This window comes from Bos mutus, chromosome 26 (assembly GCF_027580195.1).
Source record: "Bos mutus isolate GX-2022 chromosome 26, NWIPB_WYAK_1.1, whole genome shotgun sequence".
NCBI lineage: Eukaryota > Metazoa > Chordata > Mammalia > Artiodactyla > Bovidae > Bos > Bos mutus.
In genome coordinates, this window is record NC_091642.1 from 15,400,479 (window position 1) to 15,422,379 (window position 21,901).

General features: G+C 44.2%; 1 protein-coding gene across 1 annotated transcript in view; it reads left to right on the plus strand.

Moving 5' to 3' along the window:
* Window positions 1–21,901, plus strand: part of GFRA1 (GDNF family receptor alpha 1) — a 183,967-nt gene that overhangs the window by 16,775 nt on the left and 145,291 nt on the right. Inside the window, exon 2 of the mRNA XM_070363605.1 lies at window positions 5,320–5,334. Coding sequence (XP_070219706.1) covers window positions 5,320–5,334 — 15 coding nt within the window. The remainder of the gene's footprint in view (window positions 1–5,319; window positions 5,335–21,901) is intronic.

Genomic DNA, 21,901 nt, shown 5'->3' on the forward strand with positions numbered 1-21,901 from the left:
ATTAACCCAGGCACAAGAGAAGGGTTCACCCAGAGTGTGGTTAAATCATTTTTAATAGAGGTAAACACGAGCCATGTGGATGAGTAGCACTCAAGCAAGTTTTTAATCAGCAACGTTTAGGAATCACCCAGCCTAATTGCCATAACTTATTAATAATAATAAATAATCTGGTCTTTTTATGGCTCCTGTCTCTGGAGGACTCAGTGCATTAAAGATCTCTGGGGTGTGAATCTCTCAGTAGCTATGGGGGTGGTGGGCAAATATCCTTGATGCTCATTCCTAACAGAAGAAAGTGGACATTGAGGCCAAGAAAGGCAAATCTGAGTTCGTTCTTTCTTACTTGCTTCTTCCTACATCTGAATCGCCAATTTATAGATGCCCTTTCATCTGTCTATAGGACCAGAATGGCTCTGGTGGGGGTGGGGTCGGAGAACAGGCTTTTCTTTGTTGACGTGAATGGTTAGGGTTGAGGTTTTTTCCCTTGGGAAGTGAGTATGAGCAGAGCTTTGTCTGAAGGAGTTCATTTCCTCTGCACAAGTATCCCTGGTGTCCTTTGGGTTCAACCTGACTGTGGCTAGGCTGGGTACTGGAAACTCCTAACTCCTTAATTGCATGATTTCCAGTTCCTGGCGGAGCAGAGAAGATGGCACCGAGTCTTATTCTCAGTCATTCTCTGCTGCAGCGGATGGGGATGAGGAAAGGTTTTTGTAAATCATCAGACTTAACCTCCCCAACGCAATGGCATGAGCGTTAAAATCTCTCCAGGTCAGCTTGGTTCAAAGGTTGTAAGTGATTTACTCCCAAATAATTCTTAGTGGTTGGTTAGACTGGACGGAGATGACTGCCCTCGAAGTTTGAGACCATTTAATTCCTATAAGTGACTAGTTCTTGGGGTTGGAGGTGGTGGATACATGCACCAGAATAGAAGATGACAAAAGGTATTTCTGTGGCTGATGTCCTCTGAGGTCTGCAGTTCGGCAGGTGTAAAATGGCACACAATCTACCTTCTTCTCACTTATTTTCCATTCTTCTGTCCATGAATCATTTGAACATGAGCCTGGATGGCTGCTTCTGTCTGGAAAAGTGAAATTTTAAAGAGGATACCCAAGCAGTTATTATTCAGAGCAAAGAGCTAAGTAATGCTAAGAATGGAATGATTTATGTCATAGAGTACAAAAGACATAAATTTAGAGTGTAAATTACAAGATAACTCATGTGCAAAATTGTTGTAATATTTATACTAGTGTTTATTAAAATTTACATTTGAATAAAAAGGTGCAAAATGTAAATGAAGCTGAAAAGTGGATTTGAAAAGAATCTGAAATAGCTTATATGAAAATCAGGAGAGTTTTCTGGGATAGAAGATAGGAATAGTACTCTATGTAGGTTTGTCTGTTAAACCATGACATATACAGTGGGATTGGAATGAATAAGGTCTCTGATTCCTGAATTTCTGCCTGAATTTCCTCCCTCCCTGCCCACTGATACTTTCCAGTAACTCAGATCAGTACTGAAAGCCATGGAGAGGAGGTTGAAGTTTCTGGACGGATGTCGAGGCTGGATCCGTATTTGAAAGGCTAATCTCATTTCACTGATGTTTTCAATGTTGGAAATTTTTTTCTGTATTCATTAAAGGATAATGATAAATCTCTAATTTGTACTTTGCTACTAATAGGGATGATTTTGTGCTTCATTAAGGTTAAATGAATCTCATGTCGTCCTGGCTCAGCCTTTCACAGACACCATGTGTGATCTTGGGAGAGATCTCTTCCTTCTCTGGGACTCAGTTTCTTCATCTATAAAACAAGGGGGTTGTAGCAGATGAGTGTTGAGAGAGACCAGCCCCCTGCCCTTCCCTCCTGTGTGGGAACACCCTATGCCAGGCAGTTAGGATCCACAAAGGCCATCAAGACGCATAGCTCTTGTTCTCAGGAGCACATGGTCTTCATAAATAACTAATTATAGTATGAACTCTAATTGCAACATGCACAAGTTACTCTGGGAGCACAGAGGCAGAAAGAGCCACTTCCTTCTCTGCAGGGATAGGCTCTGAGAAACTTCACAGTGGCCGTGACATTTGAAGGGGGAGGAGGAGGGCTTCTCCAGGTGTGCAGGCTGGTCAGAGGGTGGATGGTTCAGACTGTGCATTGCAGGCGGCAGATGCCCGTGACTGTGGTAATTTAGGGAGCTGCACATGGTCCTTCTCACCGTCTCTGGACCGTCAGGGCATGGGGGCCGAGTAGCTTTGTATACACTGCTGTGTCAGAACTTGGGCCAGTGATGAATTACTGAGGTTAGAGAGTAATGTATGGCATGTATAAATTAAAGCAGGGTTTAAGTTTTCCTGTAATGGCACCAGTCTGGCCCATTTACATTCCAGTTGGCTTTCCTGAGTGTGAGAGAAGGGGTGGTGATTTAGCCAACTCCCTGGGAGTTGTAAGCCTATGTTGGTCTCATCTGTCCTATAGCCACTGGCCTAGGTGTGCCCTGGGGAGCATGTGTATTGCATGTGAGTGACACCCCTTATGAGGGCACATGTGCCCCAGTGGGGGCTTTCCTGGTGGCTCAGATGGTAAAGCATCTACCTGCAATGTAGGAGACCCAGATTTGATCCTTGGGTCAGGAAGATCCCCTGGAGAAGGGACTGGCAATCCACTCCAGTATTCTTGCCTGGAGATTTCCATGGGCGGAGGAACCTGGAATGAAAACTGTTCTCACTGGTTTTCTCTCCTTGCAGTCTGTTTAACCCATTAAGTACATGGTTATCCACACCATTTGTGGCCCCTTGGCTCTTTGTGACCTTGTGGGAGCTGATGTTTTAGCTGAAGACTGACAGCAAATACAGATGTTGATGATATAATTCTCATTTAGTTTTTAAGATGCAGGTAAATTTTAAATTCAGCTTGTAATTGTAGGGCATGTTCATTGTTAAATTTAAAATAATACAGAAATTCTTATATAATATTTAAAATGGTCCCAGATGCAATTACCTGAAGGTTAACATTTCTGTGACCATCATCACAGGTCTCTAGACATACACACCCATACATGCACATACACGGGCTCAGGATACATGTTGCATGTTACTTTCTGATTTCTTTGTTCAAAAATAATAAAAATCTTCCCCCTTTTTAAATGGCTGAACCATAGAATGGATGTATTGTTTTTGATTTGATTCTCTATTGACAGGCAAATAGACAATCTCTGTTGCTTGTCCTTTATACACAATGCTGTAATGAACATCTTTGTAGACTTTAGGTATTTCATTAGATGACATCCTTAGCAGTGGTGTTGTTAGGTTAAGGATGTATATTTAACTTTTCCATACATACTGTCAAACTATCTTGTAGAAGTTTCGTACCTATTTATAACCCCATGTTGGCTCAGATGGTAAAGAATATACCTGCAGTGTGGGAGACCCTGGTTTGAACCCTGGGTTGGGAAGATGCCCTGGAGGAGGACATGACAACCCACTTCAGCGTTCTTGCCTGGAGAATCTCCATGGAGAGAGGAGCCTGGCAGGCTACAGTCCCTAGGGTTGCAAAGAGTCGGACGTGACTGAGCATGGCACAACCCCATGATCAGGGCAGGAACTGGCTTACATCTGCATGGTGGTGTCTGTATTGCCAATGCTATCCTCCATCTTTGAATTACTGGATGAGAAAGTAGGACCAGACAGGAATATTTTGGGGGTGATTGGGAGTCTGTAGAAGCAGGGTGAGCCTGATGTCAAAAAGTACCTTGTAGGGACTTCCCTGGCAGTCCAGTGTTAAGACTGCACCTTCCAATGCAAGGGGCAAGGTTTCAATCCCTGGTCAGGAAACTAAGATCCCACATGCCTCGTGACCAAAAACCCAAAGCATAACAGAAGCAATATTGTAACAGATTAAGTAAGACTTTAAAAATTGTCCACATCAAAAAAAAAAAATTCTTGAAAAATGTACCTGACTTATGCATTCATGTTCACCAAAAGATATGGACAAAACATCACAGTTTGTAATTGCCCAACAATTGATCTTCAGAAACAATCCAAATATCCATCCACATTAGGATGGAGAAATAAATTATGATAAAATCATAAAATCACCCAGTAGAATACTACCTGGCAGTGAGAATGAATGACCTACTACATGCCACAGCATGGATGACCCCCATAATCACTGTAGAGTAAAGAAGGCAGACAGAACAAATTCGTTTTGGATTAATCCATTTATACAAAGCCTGTTGGCTCAACAGGTAAAGAACCTGCCTGCAATGCAGGAGATATGGGTTCAATCCCTGGGTCAGGAAGATCCCCTGGAGGAGGAGGCCATGGCAACCCACTCTAATATTCTTGCCTGGAAAATCTCATGGAGAGAGGAGTCTGGTGGGCTGCGGTCACAAAGAGCTGACCATAACTGAAGCAAATGAGCACAGAGCCCAGAAGTATACCTAGTGGTTACTACTGGCGGGCGTTAGCCAGTGCTTGTTAATTTATGCTCTTTGCTAATATGTGTGTTTTCAGATGCCAGACCTAGTGCTTGGCATATAGTAGCCTCTCAAATATTTGTTGAAAATGATGAATAAGTATTTTTTTTTCAACTTGTCACAGATTTTGACTTCAGATTTTATATGAAGACCTGGTGTTATTAGTTGTGAATTGTATGTGGAGAATTCATACAGATTTTGTGCTTATTATGATTTAAATACGGAACTGTAGTAGATTCACAGGTCTTTCCTCTGTTTATCCTGTGGTGTGCCGTTGTCACTTGGGTTGTTTATAAACCAGCCCGGCAGCTTAGTAGCAGGCAGGAAGATGGTTTGTGGAATCAGGAGATTGGGTTCAATCCTGAGCTCATTGCTTATTCCTCTGTGGTCTTGGATCAGTTTCTCAACCATCCGGAAGCTCAGTTTCCCTATCTATACAGTAAGGATAATATTGCAACTTGCCTCATAGGGTTGTAGTGAAAATAATAATATTAAAATGAATAGTAACTGGCAACTTTTGTATGTTTACCGTGTTCTGGACACCAGTCTAAGACTTTAAAACACAGGACACAGTTTGTTTAATCTTTCCAATGCAAATGTATTTGTGGTTTAGGAATCTGTAAGCCACAGGGTTAGTAAGCATCGAGCCAGGATTTAAACCCACGCAGTTCCCTTCCAGAGCTCAAGCTTTTAACCGCTGCCTCTGAGTAGAGGAAATATTGTACTGAGAGTGTTTAGGACAGTCAGTGTGTGTTAGCTGTGATGCTCATCACTGTCATTTGCAACATAATTACTAATTTTTTTCTCCTTTCTCTCTGCCTTTTTCCTCCTGCTTTTCCTTCCTCCTGGCAGATGTTTTCCAGCAAGGTAAGCTCATTGCCTCCTCTCTGCTTTTCTATTGCTTGTGCTCTTTTGGGAAAGAGTATCACCTGTGTGCAGAGGGTTATGGGGCTTTCCATCCTTCTGTGGACGTGCCACGGGGACTTTAGGACAGACGTACCGTGAGGAGCATGGCCCGGGGTGGCCTGAAGTGCCATGAGCCTTCCAGAGCCTCTGCTATCCAGCCTCTGCCCCTTCCTCTGGACCTTGCTTGGGGGTAGAACGAGGACTGGACAGTTGGGGCAGGGACATTGGGCACGGGTTCATGCCCAGGCATCTGTCCGAGGGCAGGGCTGCTGTGGGCTTGTGAGACAGGTGGGGAGCAGATGTCTCTGGAGGGCATCGGGTGGAGGCCCCTGTTTCTCAGAGCTCCTTCATCCAGGCCAGCTTCTGCTTGGTCAGGTCTCCACACGCCACCTCCACCTGGGGGCTTCTCTGTCAAGCAAAGGTGTGGGCAAGACCATGGCTGGCTGGTCACTTTGTGCCCTTTAGCCCAGGGGAACCTCACAACCCCTCCAATTGGGCCAGTGATTGAGAGGAACCCAGTAAGGGTATGCAGTGTCTTACACATTTTCCCAGTCAAGTTTATATGTTCTGGGGAGCTGGAGAGGGACAGCGTAGGCTACGTGTCCTTCTGGCTCATGTTTAAGTCCCCATTCAGGATACACAGCTTCTGCACTCTGGGAGTCTCGCGGGCATGGCCTTACCGAACCCACTAGATACACATTCAGGGCAACTGCCTCTTTCCGTTTTTCATCACCATCTCAAACTACTGGAAGAAAGTGGACAGACCGGATTGTTTATATATTCAAGATGGGAAGCATGTGTATTCCATGCCTGCCACCTCATTCTCGAATCCCAGGCTGCCTTAGGATAAAAGAGACCAGTGTAAAAAAAAAAAAAAAAAATCCAGGCATCCCATAAGTAGCTTCCAAATGATTTTATGGGCTGGATATTTTCTCGACGATTATTTTACCCCAAACATGCAGTGTGTGATGGAGAAGGTCTGTCTGCTTTCTCTGATCGAAGTGCAGTTGTGGGTAACAACGAAGGGACTTGTGTTGTCTTTTAAGAGTGCGGAGTCATAGACCTACTTTTATAAATAATTCATAAATCTAAACCAGCCAGAAGTAATAAGTTCCATTTGGCTGGAGACGAAGCGATGGGCAAAATTGAGAAGGTGCCACGACTGTGGGTGTAAGGCATGTGCTGCTGTCAGGGTCCTGGCTACAGTGCGTTTTCCTCCTTGACACATTGAGGGTTCAATGACATGCTCTGGGAGGCAGTTTTTATTTTTTTCTATAAACTAGAGAGCCAAGCTCTCCCCAATGCAAAACTACATGTCTTCTTTTGAGACATAAAATGCGTGAGTTTGGAAAAGTCTCACTGGAGCCGGTGTGCCGAGGCCCCTGGAGAATGGAAAGAGAAAAGGTTGGTATCAGATCTGGCTTTTCTACCTAAAACCATGAGCGTTCAGTTATTGTATTCAGTATAAAAAATGGCTTATCAGGCTGCTCATGTCAAGTTTGCCTCCTTTTTAATCAGTCATGCCATTCCATTGATGGGATTTGACTGTCGGTAACAATGATATGCAAAACTTATAATCACCTGCAAATCTCGGACTATCGAGACTTAATAGCATCTTCCACAGACAGAAGCTGCTAGCTACCCCTGGCCCTGTGAGATAGTACTAGCATTACAGATGGGGAGAACTGAACTTGCTTTTGTGAATTATTTACATGGCTCTGGCCTTGCAGGACTGTTTCATACAGAGGGACATTCTCTGAAATGATGGCCAAGAACTCACCAGCTGGTACCCCACCTTACCTCTGCTTCTGGCCATTCTGCCTGTGAAATGAATGCTCAGTAAAATGTGACAGTAAAAATGTGTCAGTGACAGTAACCTCAGGAAAAAGACAAAGCTTCTGTGTCTTGCAGACAATGTCTGAAACGTGACTGCACAGCTTCTTCTTGGGGCGGGGGATGGGGGGTGGGTGCACGGAGACTCTGCTACCAGATTGTGCCATTAACTTGAAACGCAGGGGCCATGAAGTGTGCTAGAAATAAACAGCAGAAAACTATGTGGTTTCAGGTGAACAGGAGCCACAGGGCCATTTCTGCCGCCCATCTACACGAGGCCACTGTGAGTGGCTCTGGGCTGGCCATGCCATGGGCATCAGGCCTGGCTTGCTTTGGTTTACCCAGGGACTGAAGGGCAGCTGGGTTGCGGGGTGCTGGCCTGCAAAAATGTACTCTTGGCCGTGAGTGAGTGAGGTCTCTTTGACCAGAGGAATCCTTGCATGTTGGGGCTGCTGTGCACTAGGGCTGGCAGAAGAGGGAAACAGACTTGCAAGTTGACAACATCAGATGTTCTCAGAGGAAACAAGTTTTTTCCTCTGGATAGCATTATCTTTTCTTTCACTACAGATCAATCTTGTTATAGCGGGTGACAGCGCAGCAGCTACTGCCGGCCTTTCTCTGCTGGTACTGTGGTGTGTGCACATGGGAGCCGATTTCTACCCTCAGAGCCGTTTCTGAGCTCGTCTCGGTTCTTTCATCTGTAAATGCCACTTGCTGTGACAGTTAGACCACAGGGCCCGAGGACAGTCAGGGACCAGTGGGTCCGCAGCTGGGTTTTCCGTGTGTAGGAGTTCTGGGGACCATGGGCCCACATGTTCAAGGAGCCTTAATTGACCCACATTCTCTGGCATCCACAGAGCTCATGAGCCATTGGATGGCTCTCAGGAATTCTGAAGAGCCACAGAATTGCTCTTCACAACATCAAATGCAATTGAAAATGCTGTACGTGCACATGTGTCTAGAATCTTGAGTTTTAGGGCACTTTTATACTGATTCGTTTAATAATGAAGTCAAGACTGCACACACACACTGCACAGCTCATTTGAAGTTACTGAAGCACCTTTGAATGCTCATCCATGGGCTCAACCTTGATTCTGAAATCGAACAGAAACTGAGTGGCTTGGAAATGAGAATACCACCACTCAGCTGGGCATTTGAAAGCGTCAGCAGGCACCATATAAAGATTTCACCATTGAGTTAATTCTCTGCTCAGTGAACTGAAGTCCTTTATAGACTCTGTGCCTTAAGAGGCATAGCCTTCCCTCCTCCTCACTTCTCACCTGGAGCTGGGATCTTGCTATTAGAGAGGGTTTTCTTCCAGCTCAAGTAATTTTTGATACCTTTCAAACATAGTGCACTTGTTTATCTTGTAACCGGTAACTGTGTGTGAGGTACTTTCTATGAGGATAAAGGAGTGACTGAGACGGCGAAGTCCCCTGTTCTCATGGAACTCATGGTCGAGCTTGGGGAACATTTGGTGCCAGGCATGCAAATTAATAAACAAGGTAAATTTCAAGAGGGATACAAGAAGTAAGGGCTTCTCTAGTAGCTCAGCTGGTAAAGAATCTGCTTGCAACACAGGATACCCCTTTCGATTCCTGGGTTGGGAAGATCCCCTGGAGAAGGGATAGGCTACCCACTCCAGTATTCTTGGGCTTGCCCTGATGGCTCACATAGTAAAGAATCCGCCTGCAATGCGGGAGACCTGGGTTCAATTTCTGGATTGGGAAGATCCCCTGGAGGAAGGCATGGCAACCCACTCCAGTATTCTTAGCTGGAGAATCCCCATGGATTCTCCATGGTCTGTAGTCCATGTGATTGCAAAGAGTTGAACATGACTGAGCGATTAAGCACAGCACAGCATAAGCAGTGAAGAAAATATCATGGATGGTACGCTAGGTGCTCAGAGGGCCAGGGATGTTACATGGATGTGGCCAGAGAGTGACAAGGAAGACCAGCTATTGGAAAATCTGGGGACCAGCAAGAAAACTTGCAAGGGAGGGGCCTGGTGGGCAGGAACACCCCCATATTCCAGAATCAGAAAGAGGCTGGTGTGAGAGAGGAAGTTGTATGAAATGAGCAGAGAGAGGAGGGCAGGCATGGTCTAGGGATCAGAGGAAGGAAGTCCATGGTGGTAGTGGTGAGTTTTAAGTAGAAGAGTCACATGGTCTTAGTAACATTTAAAAGCACCACACTGACTGCTGTGAAAATGCACGAGAACAGCATGTAAGAAGTTAAAACCAGGACCGAGGCTGAGTGCTGAGCATGCTCGAGCCGGGCTGAGATGGGGCCCTGCCCTCAGGCCCTAGTTGCTCCCTTGAGGAAGTGTGGTGGGTAGTGGGAACTTCCACCCAGCCAGCTCACCTCTGCTGAGCACCATATTTTGTGCCTGTGTGAAGTCTTGTGCCATGACTTAAGGCTCGCAAATTATACTCCTCAAAGACACCAATAAAATATTCTTCTATGTGTCTTCAGATTGTAAAAAGCCACTTTGCTCCAGTGCATATGTATGTGTTCATCATCTGTATTACATATACATTATTAATGTATTCGCTTCCCTGGTGGCTCAGATGGTAGGGAATCCATCCGCCTGCAATGCAGGAGACCTGGGTTCAATCCCTGGGTTGGGAAGATCCCCTGGAGGAGGGCATGGCAGTCTACTCCAGTATTCTTGCCTGGAGAATCCCCCTGGATAGAGGAACCTGGCAGGTTAAAGTCGATGAGGTTGCAAAGAGCTGAACACGACTGAGCAACTAAGCACAGCACATTACTGTGTGTGTATAAATATGCCTAGTAGACATCAGTTTTTCCCCCAGTCGGGCTGTTGCTTTGTTGAGGAGGTTGGGCCAATAGCTTTGCCCAGCAGCCTCGGTTTTCTTATCTGTAAAATGAGAGTTGGGGAGATCCTTGACCCAATGTGGCCTCCTGCTGACGCTCTGTTTTAAGAAGTTTTAAGTGAACTTGAGTTAATAAGAGTACAAAAATGTCCCATGCTGCAGATTTTGAGTATTGCCCAGAGAACATGGGTGGAAACAGGTTGAGAATGAGGTGGCTGAGAATTAAGGTGAAAAGAAGCACGGTTGCAGAAGTGTAACGTACTCTCAAGGCTTTTTGGAAACATCAGTTCTTTCCTATGTGTGTTAATAATGGAATTCACACTGGGTGGCATTGCTTTTACTAATCTGAAAAGAACAATAAATCATAGTTTGCTTTCTGGCAGCCCAGCCCAGCTCGTTAATTGTTGAGGTGGGTTTGTGATGACAGTGACCACTGCCATTTATAATGTGCTTGACTTAAGCTCTTTTGCATTTTTCAAATGTGTTGGTCTAACTGCTGGAGTTGGATCTTAGGTTTTTCCCAACCACTTCAGAAAACCCATCTGTTATAAAACTCTGACCCTTTAGCCATGAATTATGGTCCCCCTGGTAACATTATACATTATGAAATATTGTTTTCTTTATGAATGTGGGATTTGGGTGAATAAATTAAATCTATGGTTACCACCTCCAGGGAAAAACTCCAAGTTGTCATATGATGCTAACTAGTAAATGAGAAAAATGCGTGAACATTCTTATGGTGGAAAGTGGCTGGTTCCCTGGTCACACGTTTCTATGCTAATATTTATGTTGTATATATATCATCCCCCTTTCTGTTCAGACTCAGTAGAATATTCCGAGTCATGTAGGAAATGCATTCATCTTTCCAGCACAAACTGAACATTACCATTTAATTTCACGTAGATTCACTTTGTGTGAGTGTGTTGTGTAGGAAAACGAGAGGCATATTTAAATAATCACATTCTCTGAGATGCTTCATAACATTCTGCGTGGGCTCTGCAAGGTGATCTGTTCCCTGCCAGCTGGCCTCGAGTAATGCTTTTCCTTGTAGCAGATTCTCTGTCCTCACTCCAATCCTGAAGTATGCATTTCAGGTGAGGTCTCAGAGTCTCCCTCCCAGTTACTTGAGTTTCACAATTGCCAGATCAATGAAAGGGGGTCAGTTTTATTGTTGAGATGGTTGCTAATAACAAGAGGAATTTTTATTTTGCAAATTTTATTTTATTGGGATGATAATAATGATGATGATGGGACCATCAGTATTTGTCCACGTCCTGTATTCCAGGCATTGGGACAATTGCTTTGTACACATTTTCTCGTTGAATCTGTCCCCGTATTTTTTGAAGTAGGTTTTATAACCAATAATCCCACTTCACAGGGGAGAAAACTGAAGCACAGAGTAGAATTCATCTAGTGATGTTTATATAAGTAATGAGTAGTAGAGGCAGGATTTTATTTTATATTTTGTGGGTTCGAATCCCACCAGGGTCAATTTTATTTTTTCCTTTCCTCTTTTTCTGACTTTTTCTTAAAGGCTCCCACCCTTCTCCCCCTACACTATCTCAGTGTTTTCCAGCTGGTTTCAGTTCCAACCTCAGCCTCTGCTCTGCTCTCTTCTTTACTTACCTGTCTGCCCTGGGGGGCTTGGGCCGAGGAGAGCAAGACTGGGAGTGGGAGACAGAAGGGGAGGGAAAGTGGGTGTGAATGCTGAGATAAAGGCAGGGCCCTGGCTCTGGGAAGGAGAAGACAATGGCAACCCACTCCAGTACTCTTGCCTGGAAAATCCCATGGACGGAGGAGCTTGGTGGGCTGCGGTCTATGGGGTTGCACAGAGTCAGACACGACTGAGCGACTTCACTTTCCCTTTTCACTTTCATGCATTGGAGAAGGAAATGGTGACCCACTCCAGTGGTCTTGCCTGGACAATCCCAGGGACGGGGGAGCCTGGTGGGCTGCCATCTATGGGGTTGCATAGAGTCAGACATGACTGAAGTGACTTAGCAGCAGCAGTTGGCTCCGGGATACATGGGGATTTAATAACCACTTTATACTATGCACTAGGGACTCAGGAAAGGACTGGGGCTGGACTGGGGGCAGAGGGTACAATCTTAGACACAAGAGGCTGGGAACAGGGAGAAGGGACAGGGACCAGGGAAATATATATTTATTTATTTTGGTTGAAAGACCTTATTCTACAGTAAAGTTTTAGATTTTCTGAAAAATTGTGAAGCTAGAGAGTCACCATATACCCTGCATCCCGTTTCCCCATTACTAACATCTTACATTAACGTGGTTCATTTGTTACAACTAATGACCCAATATTGACCCATTATTATTAGCTAAACTCCATGGCTTATTCAGATTCCCTTGCATGAGTGCATGTGTGCATGATCATTCGCTCAGTTGTGTCTGATTCTTTGCAACCCCATAGACTGTAGCCTTCCAGGCTCCTCTTTACATATAATTTTTTCAGGCAAGAATACTGGAGTGGGTTGCATTTCCTCCTCCAGGGGATCTTACCAAGCCAGGGGTTGAACCTGCGTCTCCTTTGTCTCCTGCAGTGGCAGGCGGATTCTTTACCACTGCGCCACCTGGGAAGCCCATTCTTATTCCCGTAGTTTTTACCTAAGTTCCATCTCTTTTCGGGGATCCTATCCAAGACATCACATTAACTTTTAGTATCCATGTCTTCTTAGACTCCTCTTGGCAGTGACGGTTTCTAAGACTTCCCTTGTTTTCGATGACCTTGACAGTGTTGAGGAGTCCTGGTGTTTTGAGAAGTCTCTGTTGTAGATGTCCCTCTCTGGGAATTTGAATGATGTTTTTCTCATGATTAGACAGAGGTTATGGGTTTTGGGGAAGATCACAGAGATAAAGCTCCATTTGCCTGACTTCATATCAAAGGCATTTCCTGTCATCATGATCTATGACTCTTGATGTTGATCTTGAACACCTGGCTGACGTAGTGTTTGTCAAGTTTTTCCACTGCAAAATTACTTTCTGACTCCTTTCCACACTGTACTCTTTGGAAGGAAATCTATGCATAGCCTAGTCTTAGTGAAAGTGCGGAGCTATGTTCCATTGTTCCATCTTATTATACAGAGGCTAGCTACTCAAGTTATTTTTCTACAAGGGAGATTTGGTTCCTATGCTTCATTTATTACTTTATTCAATCATATATTTAGATCAGTATGGACTTATGATTATTTATTCTATTTTGTTGTGGTCATTTAGTCGCTAAGTTGTTCCTGACTTTTCGCAAGTCCATGGGCTGTAGCCTGCCAGACTCCTCTGTCTGTGGGGTTTCCCAGGCAAAAATACCAGAGTGGGTTGCCATTTCCTTCTCCAGGGGATCTTCTTGACCCAGGGATCCGACTCACAACTCATGCTCTGGCAAAGGATTCTCTATCTTACGTGATAGTTGCTCAGTTGTGTCTGATTCTTTGCGACCCCATGGACTGTAGCTCACCAGGCTCCTCACCTCATAGAATTTTACTCTAAACCTTGGGTTACAATGTAATACACATTTAATTTATTTTCTTGGCTTGTCGATTGGAAGCTCTTTCAGCAGACTTCTTGTGTCCCTTTGACATATCACTGTCAATTATTTTTTGAGGCCTTCTGCAATACTTTCTGATACTATAAGATGCTCCATGCTCATCTTGTGTATTTCCCATCTCTGTCCTTGACTCAGGCATTTCCTAAAGAAGCCCTGCTTCCTTTTATTGGAGAATGATGTTAGAAACCAAGATCTGGGTGCTGGGTATGCTTATTGTTATTGGGGTGTCATTTCTTTTAGGCCCTCTCAGTTAACAGAGCAAAAAACGCATGTGTGTGTATTCTAACCCATGTATATATGCCTGTCTGTTTCTATGTACAACCAGTTGTATCTATATTAAATGCGAGTTCTTACTGGTGTGTCTAGCTCTCATCATTACCACATGGATCATTCTAGGCTTCTCCCCTTGCTTATCTGCACATTCCTACTCCCAAGGTTAAGTCAGGGTTTTCAACTCACGAAGTCTGACTTAGGTTTTACAACACACTGTCATGATTCCCACTGAAGGACTTTCTTCTACTCCTGGTGAATTGCAGTCGCAGATCCTTGACCTTCCCTAGGCTCAACAGGACCACCCAGATGCAGAGGGGTGAGTTTATTAGATACCTATCTATGTCAGTTCCGGCTGTTGTAACAAAATGCCATAAACTGGGGAGTGGGGTGGGGTGTCGAATAGCAAGCATTTATTTCTCATGGTTCTGGAGCCTGAAAGTATGAGATCAAGTTGCTGGTAGATTCCATGTCTGCTGCGGGCTAGTTTCCTGATCTGGAGAAAGCTGTATTTTCTCTGTGTCCCCAGGAAGCAGAAGGGAATGAGCTCTTTGGTCCATGCTGATGTCTCCAATGAGTGTGTGTGTGTGTGAGAAGCAAGCTTGCATTTTCACAGTCTCCTCTAATGTCTTTATTAGGATCATGCTTACAATCCCTGCAATGACATTTTATCTTGAAATGGTTGTGAGTTCAGCTCCCCTCCCAGTTCCTCTCCTAGATATGTCCCTGCTCCTGCTCACTTTGTAAAACTCAGGATAAGTCTCTGCTGGGTTACCCTGACTCACTCGTCCCAACAGGTGGGGAATTTGCCTTCTACTCTGTGGAGTTTCGTATCACCCCGTCCTGCCTCCTTCAGCACTTCTCTCAACTCATGTTGTTGTAATGATCTGTTTGAGCAAGTCTTCCCACCCCAGATTAAGCCCCTGGACAGAAGGAACTGTGTCTTTTAATTTGAATTCCCAGCACCAAGTGCAGTGCTTAGCACATAGTGGGTGCTCAATAGATGTTTGATGAATAACAGTGGACTAAAACAACAAAGCTCAGAGGAACTGCATTTTGTGTGTATGGTTTATGTGTGTGCACATGCATGAACGTGCACACACATGTACACACACTTCCTTTTATATTCGACAATTTAAGTGCTTAGTAAGGTTGAAGCAGATGCTGTCACTGCATCAGTTGGATGTTGACAGCAAAGCCAAATCTTTTCTTATCCATGAGTCCAAAAGTCTTTTTTCCATTCTGTTTCCTTCACCAGTGTTTTGTTTTTTTTTTTTTTTTGAGGGGACAGGTTTTGGACCCAGAATGAATCAGTAGGTATTACGTACTGTGGTCTGTGTGGGTATGAACAGAAACATGAGGTATATAGCAGACACATTTCTACCTTCCAAGAGTTGACACTTTATTGGAAACTCAAAGCCAGTCTGTCTAGGGGCCAATGGGCACTACCCTTTCTCAGTGCTGGAGGAAGTCATAGAGGGTGGGGGTTCTTCCGCTGAAAGAGCGGGGCTGGAGATGGTTTAAAGAAGGCGGAAGACCTGAGTGGACAGGACCAGGGCAGACCTGTAGGTGGGCAGATGGAAGACAGTCTGAATGGAGGTGGAGGCAAAGACAAGTTTGGTGTTGTGCTTGTGGGATGTTGAGAGTGCAGTAAACTCACCAGGCTCTAGGTTAGGACTGGGTGGGACCAGTGATGGAGGCTTCACAGACTGTCAAGGGCCAAAAGCCTCTCTGCTTTCTTGTGCCCCAAAATCTACCAGTGTGATTGAAAAGATTTTGTCTACCAAGTGCATAGTATTGTTGTTGAGTTACTGCACTTCCTTATTCATTTTATTATGCCTTTTGCTGTTTAAGGTTGACCAATCAGTGTTTCTAATCTTTACAGTGAATTAGTTATGCCCTTGAGTTGATGGAAGTTTAATCCATAAAAAAACTAGCTTGATATTTTAGATAGCTTGAACAATAGTTTTCTTGGTTATTTTTAAATCTAGGCAGCAAAATTTAGATTTGTTCTAGGAACCACAAGAAAGCCATTGTAGCTTTTTGAGCAGAGAAATAGCATGTACTGTGTACACGATGAAAGTGCTATGTGTTGGGTGGCAGAGGATAAAGACGGCCTCTGCTTACTTGTGTACAATGTGCCAGGCACATACTTTAACGCCTTTCTTCCCCAGAATGACCCTAAGAGTTTCACGTACTCATTTATCTTCATTTTTTATCCCCATTTTTCATATGCTGAAATAGATTCAGAAAGCTCACGTAGCTTTACTTTGTAGAGGGTCTCCCATCTAGTAAAGAACAGGGCCTGAATTCAGAACCAGGCAATTGGACTTAGTTCAAATTCTTACCACCGTATCACAAAGTCATTTTGGAGGGACCAGATTAATGGTTAATGTAGGTGTTAGCTATATGGGTGTTCATTGCAAATTATCTCACCTTTGCTATATGTTTGAAGACTTCATAATAAAATATGGAGAAAACAAAGAAACCTTAGTTGGGTTCTTCATAGGAATAGAGATCACATGGCCTCCACAGTCATGGATAACGAGAAGGTCAGTCAGAGGTTGGGCCTCCCTAGAGGAGTGGGCCGGTCCTGGGGTCCAGCTGTGGGACTCCAGGTGAGGTGGGGACCCAGGTGAGAGACAGGTGGAGAGCAGGCTGAGTGCTCTGCTAGTTTCCTGGGTGCTCTTGTAATGAATAACCAAAAACTTGAGGGCTTAAAACAACAGAATTTTATTCTCTCACAGTTTCAGAAGTCAAGGGTCTGAAGTCAGGATGTTGGCAGGACCCTGCTCTCTCTGAAGGTTCTAGGGGAGGGTCCTTCCCTGCCTCTTAACCAGGCTGTGGAGGCTCCCAGAAACTCTTGGTTTTCCTCAGCTTGTAGCTGCATCTTTCCAATCTCTTCCTTCACCATCATACAGCCTCTTCTCATAAGTACAACAGTCACTGGATTTAGGGGCCACTCTAATCCAATGTGACCATGTCATAACTTGATGACATCTACAGAGACCTTATTTCCAAGCAAGATCACGTATTGAGGTTCAGAGTGGACATGAACTTTTGAGTTGGGGACACCACTCAACCATGACAAGTGACCAGCCAATCTGGGAGGTCCAGTATAAGGAGAGGGGATTATGGGAGGACAAGGTGGCTGAAAAGAAAGTAAAGGGTTAAAAGATAGGGAGGGAACCCTGAGCAGAGTGGAGAAGAAAATTGAATTAAATTTGGTAAGAGAAAGAAACAAGGGCTCCAGAGAGAGGAAAACAAGGCAAGTAGGTTTTCGAGGAAAGGGCTGTGTCTCAACCATGGGCCTCTCTGTTTATTTATCTCCTGAGTATCTTAAAGAATTAAAATGTAAATCTCGGAAATTAAATCTACGGGCACAATGTCAACAGAGAGGGCTTTTGCAGAGCAGACAAAGCTGTTCTTTTTCCTTGTGAAACAGCCATGGTGGGAAACCACGTCTGTATGCACAAGATTTATTTGAGATGGATTAAGGTTCGTGATGAGCGAATCTCTGAAGGATTGGAGGTGCAGTTCTCATAAGCCTGCAAAAGTTCAGCTCCTTATCTGAGGCTTATCCAAACCTGACGAAACCTTTTAGGCCAGCATGGAGGTTAGGGACCTCCAGCAGCTGAAAGCTAATATCCTGCGTCAGGAAACCACCTGCATTGTGAGGGGCGGTGGGGAGAGAGGCGTATAAATTAATGTGCTCTTGGAAGGGAGGCCCTCTGTGGCTTGGGGCTTCCTGAGCGTGGACCACCCACTCTCTTTGGTGGGGGGATTACAAGCTCAGTCCTTTGAGCCCTTTGAGGGAGGGAGGTAATACCTCCTGGTTCTTGAGATCTTTCACCACATTCAGTTCTCATGTCAGATTCAGTTCTCGGTCACCTCCTTAGGCATCCATTTGGGCTCTTGGACCCCAGAACATTCTTCCTGTAGCAGGCTGCTCTTTGTTAGGCAATCACCTCTTCAGAGATGCCTTCCCTGGCCATCTTTGCTGAAGATATTTCCCCAGACACGTTCCTCCATGGCCTCATCTATTTCCTTAGAGCGCTGAACAAGATGGGTATTGGGGTAATAGTGTGCCCAGGGAACTTCCTGGTGGTCCAGTGATTAAGACATCGCACTTCCAAGACAGGTGGTGCCTGTTCAATTCCTGGTTAGGGAACTAAGATTCCATATGCCACAAAGGACAGCAAAATCTTTTTCTTAAAATTTAAGATATAAAGGGTACAATTAAATGGTTTAAAAATAACTAGTATGCCCCCCAAATTCATGCTCCCTGAAACCTCACAATGTGACCTTATTTGGAAATAGTGTGAGTGAAGGATCTTGAGATGAAATCGTCCTGGATTTAGAGGGGGTCCTATAATGACTAGCTATTCTTGTAAGAAGAAGAGAGGCCCCAGAGAACTACAGAGAGAAGGTCACATGAAGATGCAGGCAGCAATTGGAGTGATGCTGCCACAAGCCGTGGACCACCTGGAGCCACCAGAACCCGGAAGAGACAAAGAAGGATTCTCTGCTAGAAACTTTAGAGGGTATGCGGCTCTACTGATGCCTTCATTTTAACCTTCTGTCCTCCAGAACTGCAAGAAAATACATTTTTGTTATCTTCATTCACCAAGTTTGTGGTCATTTGTTGTAACAGTCCTAAGAAACGAACATGGCACCCAATACTGTCTGAAATCATTTGTTCATTTTTTTGTTTGCTTATGGTTTTCCTGTCTCTCCAGCTGGAATATAAACTACTCAGGTACCAGGGCCTTGCTGTGTTGTTCATCCCTACATCCCAGTGTTTAGAATAGTGCTGAGCAGAGTGTAGGTGCTCAATAAGTATTTGTCACATTAATGAACCCTGTGGGATAAGCGTTGTCTTGATCTCTGGGTGATAAAAATGTCACCCAGAGAGGTTTATTCACTCACCCAAAGTCACACATTTGGAAGAGTCGGGATTCAAACTCAAGCCTTCTGGTCCTCAGGTTGAGGTTTAGTCTACTACATCACAAAAGCTTTATTGAAATTAAAAATGTTATCCTTAGAATCTTTATGACTTATTTGAAATGCATCTCCCCCAAATAGTATAGTTTTATACCTTACCAAGCCAGAGCTGGAACGTTCCCTGGGAGGTTTGGGGTCTTAGCCTGTCCTGGAGCAGAAGGAAGTCCTCACAGGCACAGGGACAGGCAGCCTCCATGCACACCCCACCGGAGCCCAAGGCTGGACTCCCCTGGGGCCTGACCTTCCATGAGGGAGCTGGATGCTGTTCACACCTGGGCCAGATGAGTATGCCGCTATAGACAGACCGGGAAGGCACAGCACTCCGGTGGACTGTAACTCTGATGGTCACCCCTCCTCTCCTCTCCCCGCAAAAAGAAAAAAGAAAACTTGGATTTGACTTTTTTTTCTCCTTTTCACTCAAACACATCTCTTTCACCCAGTAGGGCCTGCTGTTTGTCTTAGAATTGATCATCCTGTGGATTTGACTCCTGATGAATCTCTTCGTGCCTTATCTTAACTCTCACCTCTAGTTCTCAAGGTCAGCAGGCTCACGTCACTCGTCATTTTAGTTCCTGAGGGTCTGCTTGTGCCTGCATCTTTTCTAGCCCACCCTAGTGCCATTTACCTGCTTCTCTCTGTCTCTCTCTTTCTCTCACACATACACATGATTTTAACTTTTTTTTGGTAAAAATGTACATACTTTGATTTTTTTATTGAAGGAAATATGCTTTGATGCACCCGCAGACCTTCTCTAGCCTCTCTGTACTGTAAGACTATGTGACTTCATATTTAGTATCTACAAACAAATTTTCCAGTTTTTACAGTTTTTAGCCAAAGGGAGTTACATTGTAGGACTTTTGTATAAAGCTTGTCTTTCCCCTTATTATAACTTTCTCTCTCTCTTTTTTTTTTTTTGGTAAATAATAAAACGTGATTCTTAAGAAAAAGTAGTATAGAATATAGGTTTTCTAATATCCTTTCCTAGTGCATGTCTGGTTATATGAGGATGACTGGATTTTGGAAATAAGTTCAAGGTCACTCAAAGTTCATATCGCTATCTGAAGTGAGCCAGTCATCAGCTGTGGTATTGCCAGTCTGGGTCTGAAATAGAATGTAGTGTTAGGGGTAGCAGAATGGCTTTCCTGTCTCCTCCACTAGACTACAGGCTTCTTGTTGGGGGGACCCATCTTAGTCATCCTTTTATTTCTAGGCCTGCTACACAGTGGGTATTTAATGGGAGTTTGAATGAATGGATGGGTGGATGGATGACTAATAGCTTTATGGTGAGCCTTATTCTGAAAAATAACCTTGTATAGAATTTAGAAAAGTGATTATATGTGTGGCCACTCTAAAGGTACATATTAGCATTCTGTTCTGTTCAAGGAGGCCCCTGGCTGTATGGTCATGGCTTATATGTTTGAGTGGATAAGTGTTAATCGCACAGTCGTTCCTGACTCTCTGCGACCCCATGGACTGCAGCCCACCAGGCTCCTCTGTCAATGAGATTTTCCAGGCAAGGATACTGGAGTGGGTTGCCATTTCCTTAAATTCTTGCCTTATGTTTTCTTTGGGGAAGGGGGTGATGAAGTATAAAAGGATAGCTTTATTGCTTTGCTAGGCAAAGGGAGACACACCAGGCTTCTGCTTCAAAAAACTATGTGTCTCAACCCCAGAGAACTTGATGAGGGTTTTTATAATGATGGATCAAAGGTGTGGTTCTTATGTTTTCTTATAGTCACTAAAGTGTAATTGCTCTAAAATCTTAAAAATGTATAGAGTGAAAAGTAGAAAATTCATGTCGTAGTACACTGGCATTGAGGAGGACTTGGGGACTTTTGGGGGGATTGTACCTAACTACTGTGTTATCAGGGAAGTTAGTTTCAATGCTTGAATTTTCTCATCTATGAGATGAAGGGATTAGACAACATCTTGAAGACTAACCCTGTGTAGTCTATTATTCTATGAAATGATGACTTCCAACCACTTCTGCTTTGATACTGTAAGCTGTTTATACCTTGTCTCTCTCCCCAACCCCACCCCCAGTTTGAATCTTTCCTTCTTAACTAGCTTTTAGGCCTCTCCTCCATCATGGCATCCCCAGGGGCATGGTGAGCTGTGTATGTGTATTTCATCTCACTTTGAACTAAGTGTTAATCACCCTGAGACTGCCTTGGTTTTTTCAACAGCTCATCAGGACTTTATCTCTTCTGTGAACCTGCTTCTTGTTTGAAATAGTGGTATTCAGGTTTCCAAAAAGTCAATCCGAATTTTGGGGGCAGCTTTTGAAGCCTTACTCAAAAGGTTTCTCTGTTTCTGGTGGGGATTCCCAGTGTGGAGCGGCCCGGCTGGCAGCACAACGCTCCTTCAGAAACTAATGCCTCTCTCTTTCTCCATTCATCCCCTATTCTTTTAGATTTTAAAGATAGTATGGCAGACAGAATATTGGCCCACCAAGGATCTGTGCCTCGAAATCCTTGAAACGTGTGAACTACGTTATGTTGCATGGTAAAAAAGACTTTGCTTAGGGCACCCATGTATGCAGGGATGAGGGGTGCTCAAACATTATCAAATATGGTTTAGAAAAGCCTATAAGACTCTTCTTAAAAAAGAATACAAGATATATGTGGAAAAGGTTGTTTGATGCATAGTTTGGGATAACTAGAAGAACCCTAAAGGAACCCTCTTCCTTGGTGAGGCTTAGGGTTCACTGAACAGAGTTTGCAAGTTTGAGTCTGAGCTGAATTGCTGGAAACTAAGTAGGGAATCTGAGAGCCCCACTGATGGTCCCGGTTACCCTCCCCTGAAACAGCACTTGTCCTGCCTCCTACAAGAATGCTGAGATACTGTTTAAAGGCTGTCAATTTGAAGGGCACAAAATTAGCAGTCCATTTGGCAGGCTGTGACACTCAGTCTGATAGTGAAAGTATAACAAAAAAGGTAGAACTAAATCAGTAGGTCAACTTAAAGTAGGGAAGAAGTTCTCCCCAAAGACACTAAGGAAGGCTCAGTGGGGGATTTTTTTTTT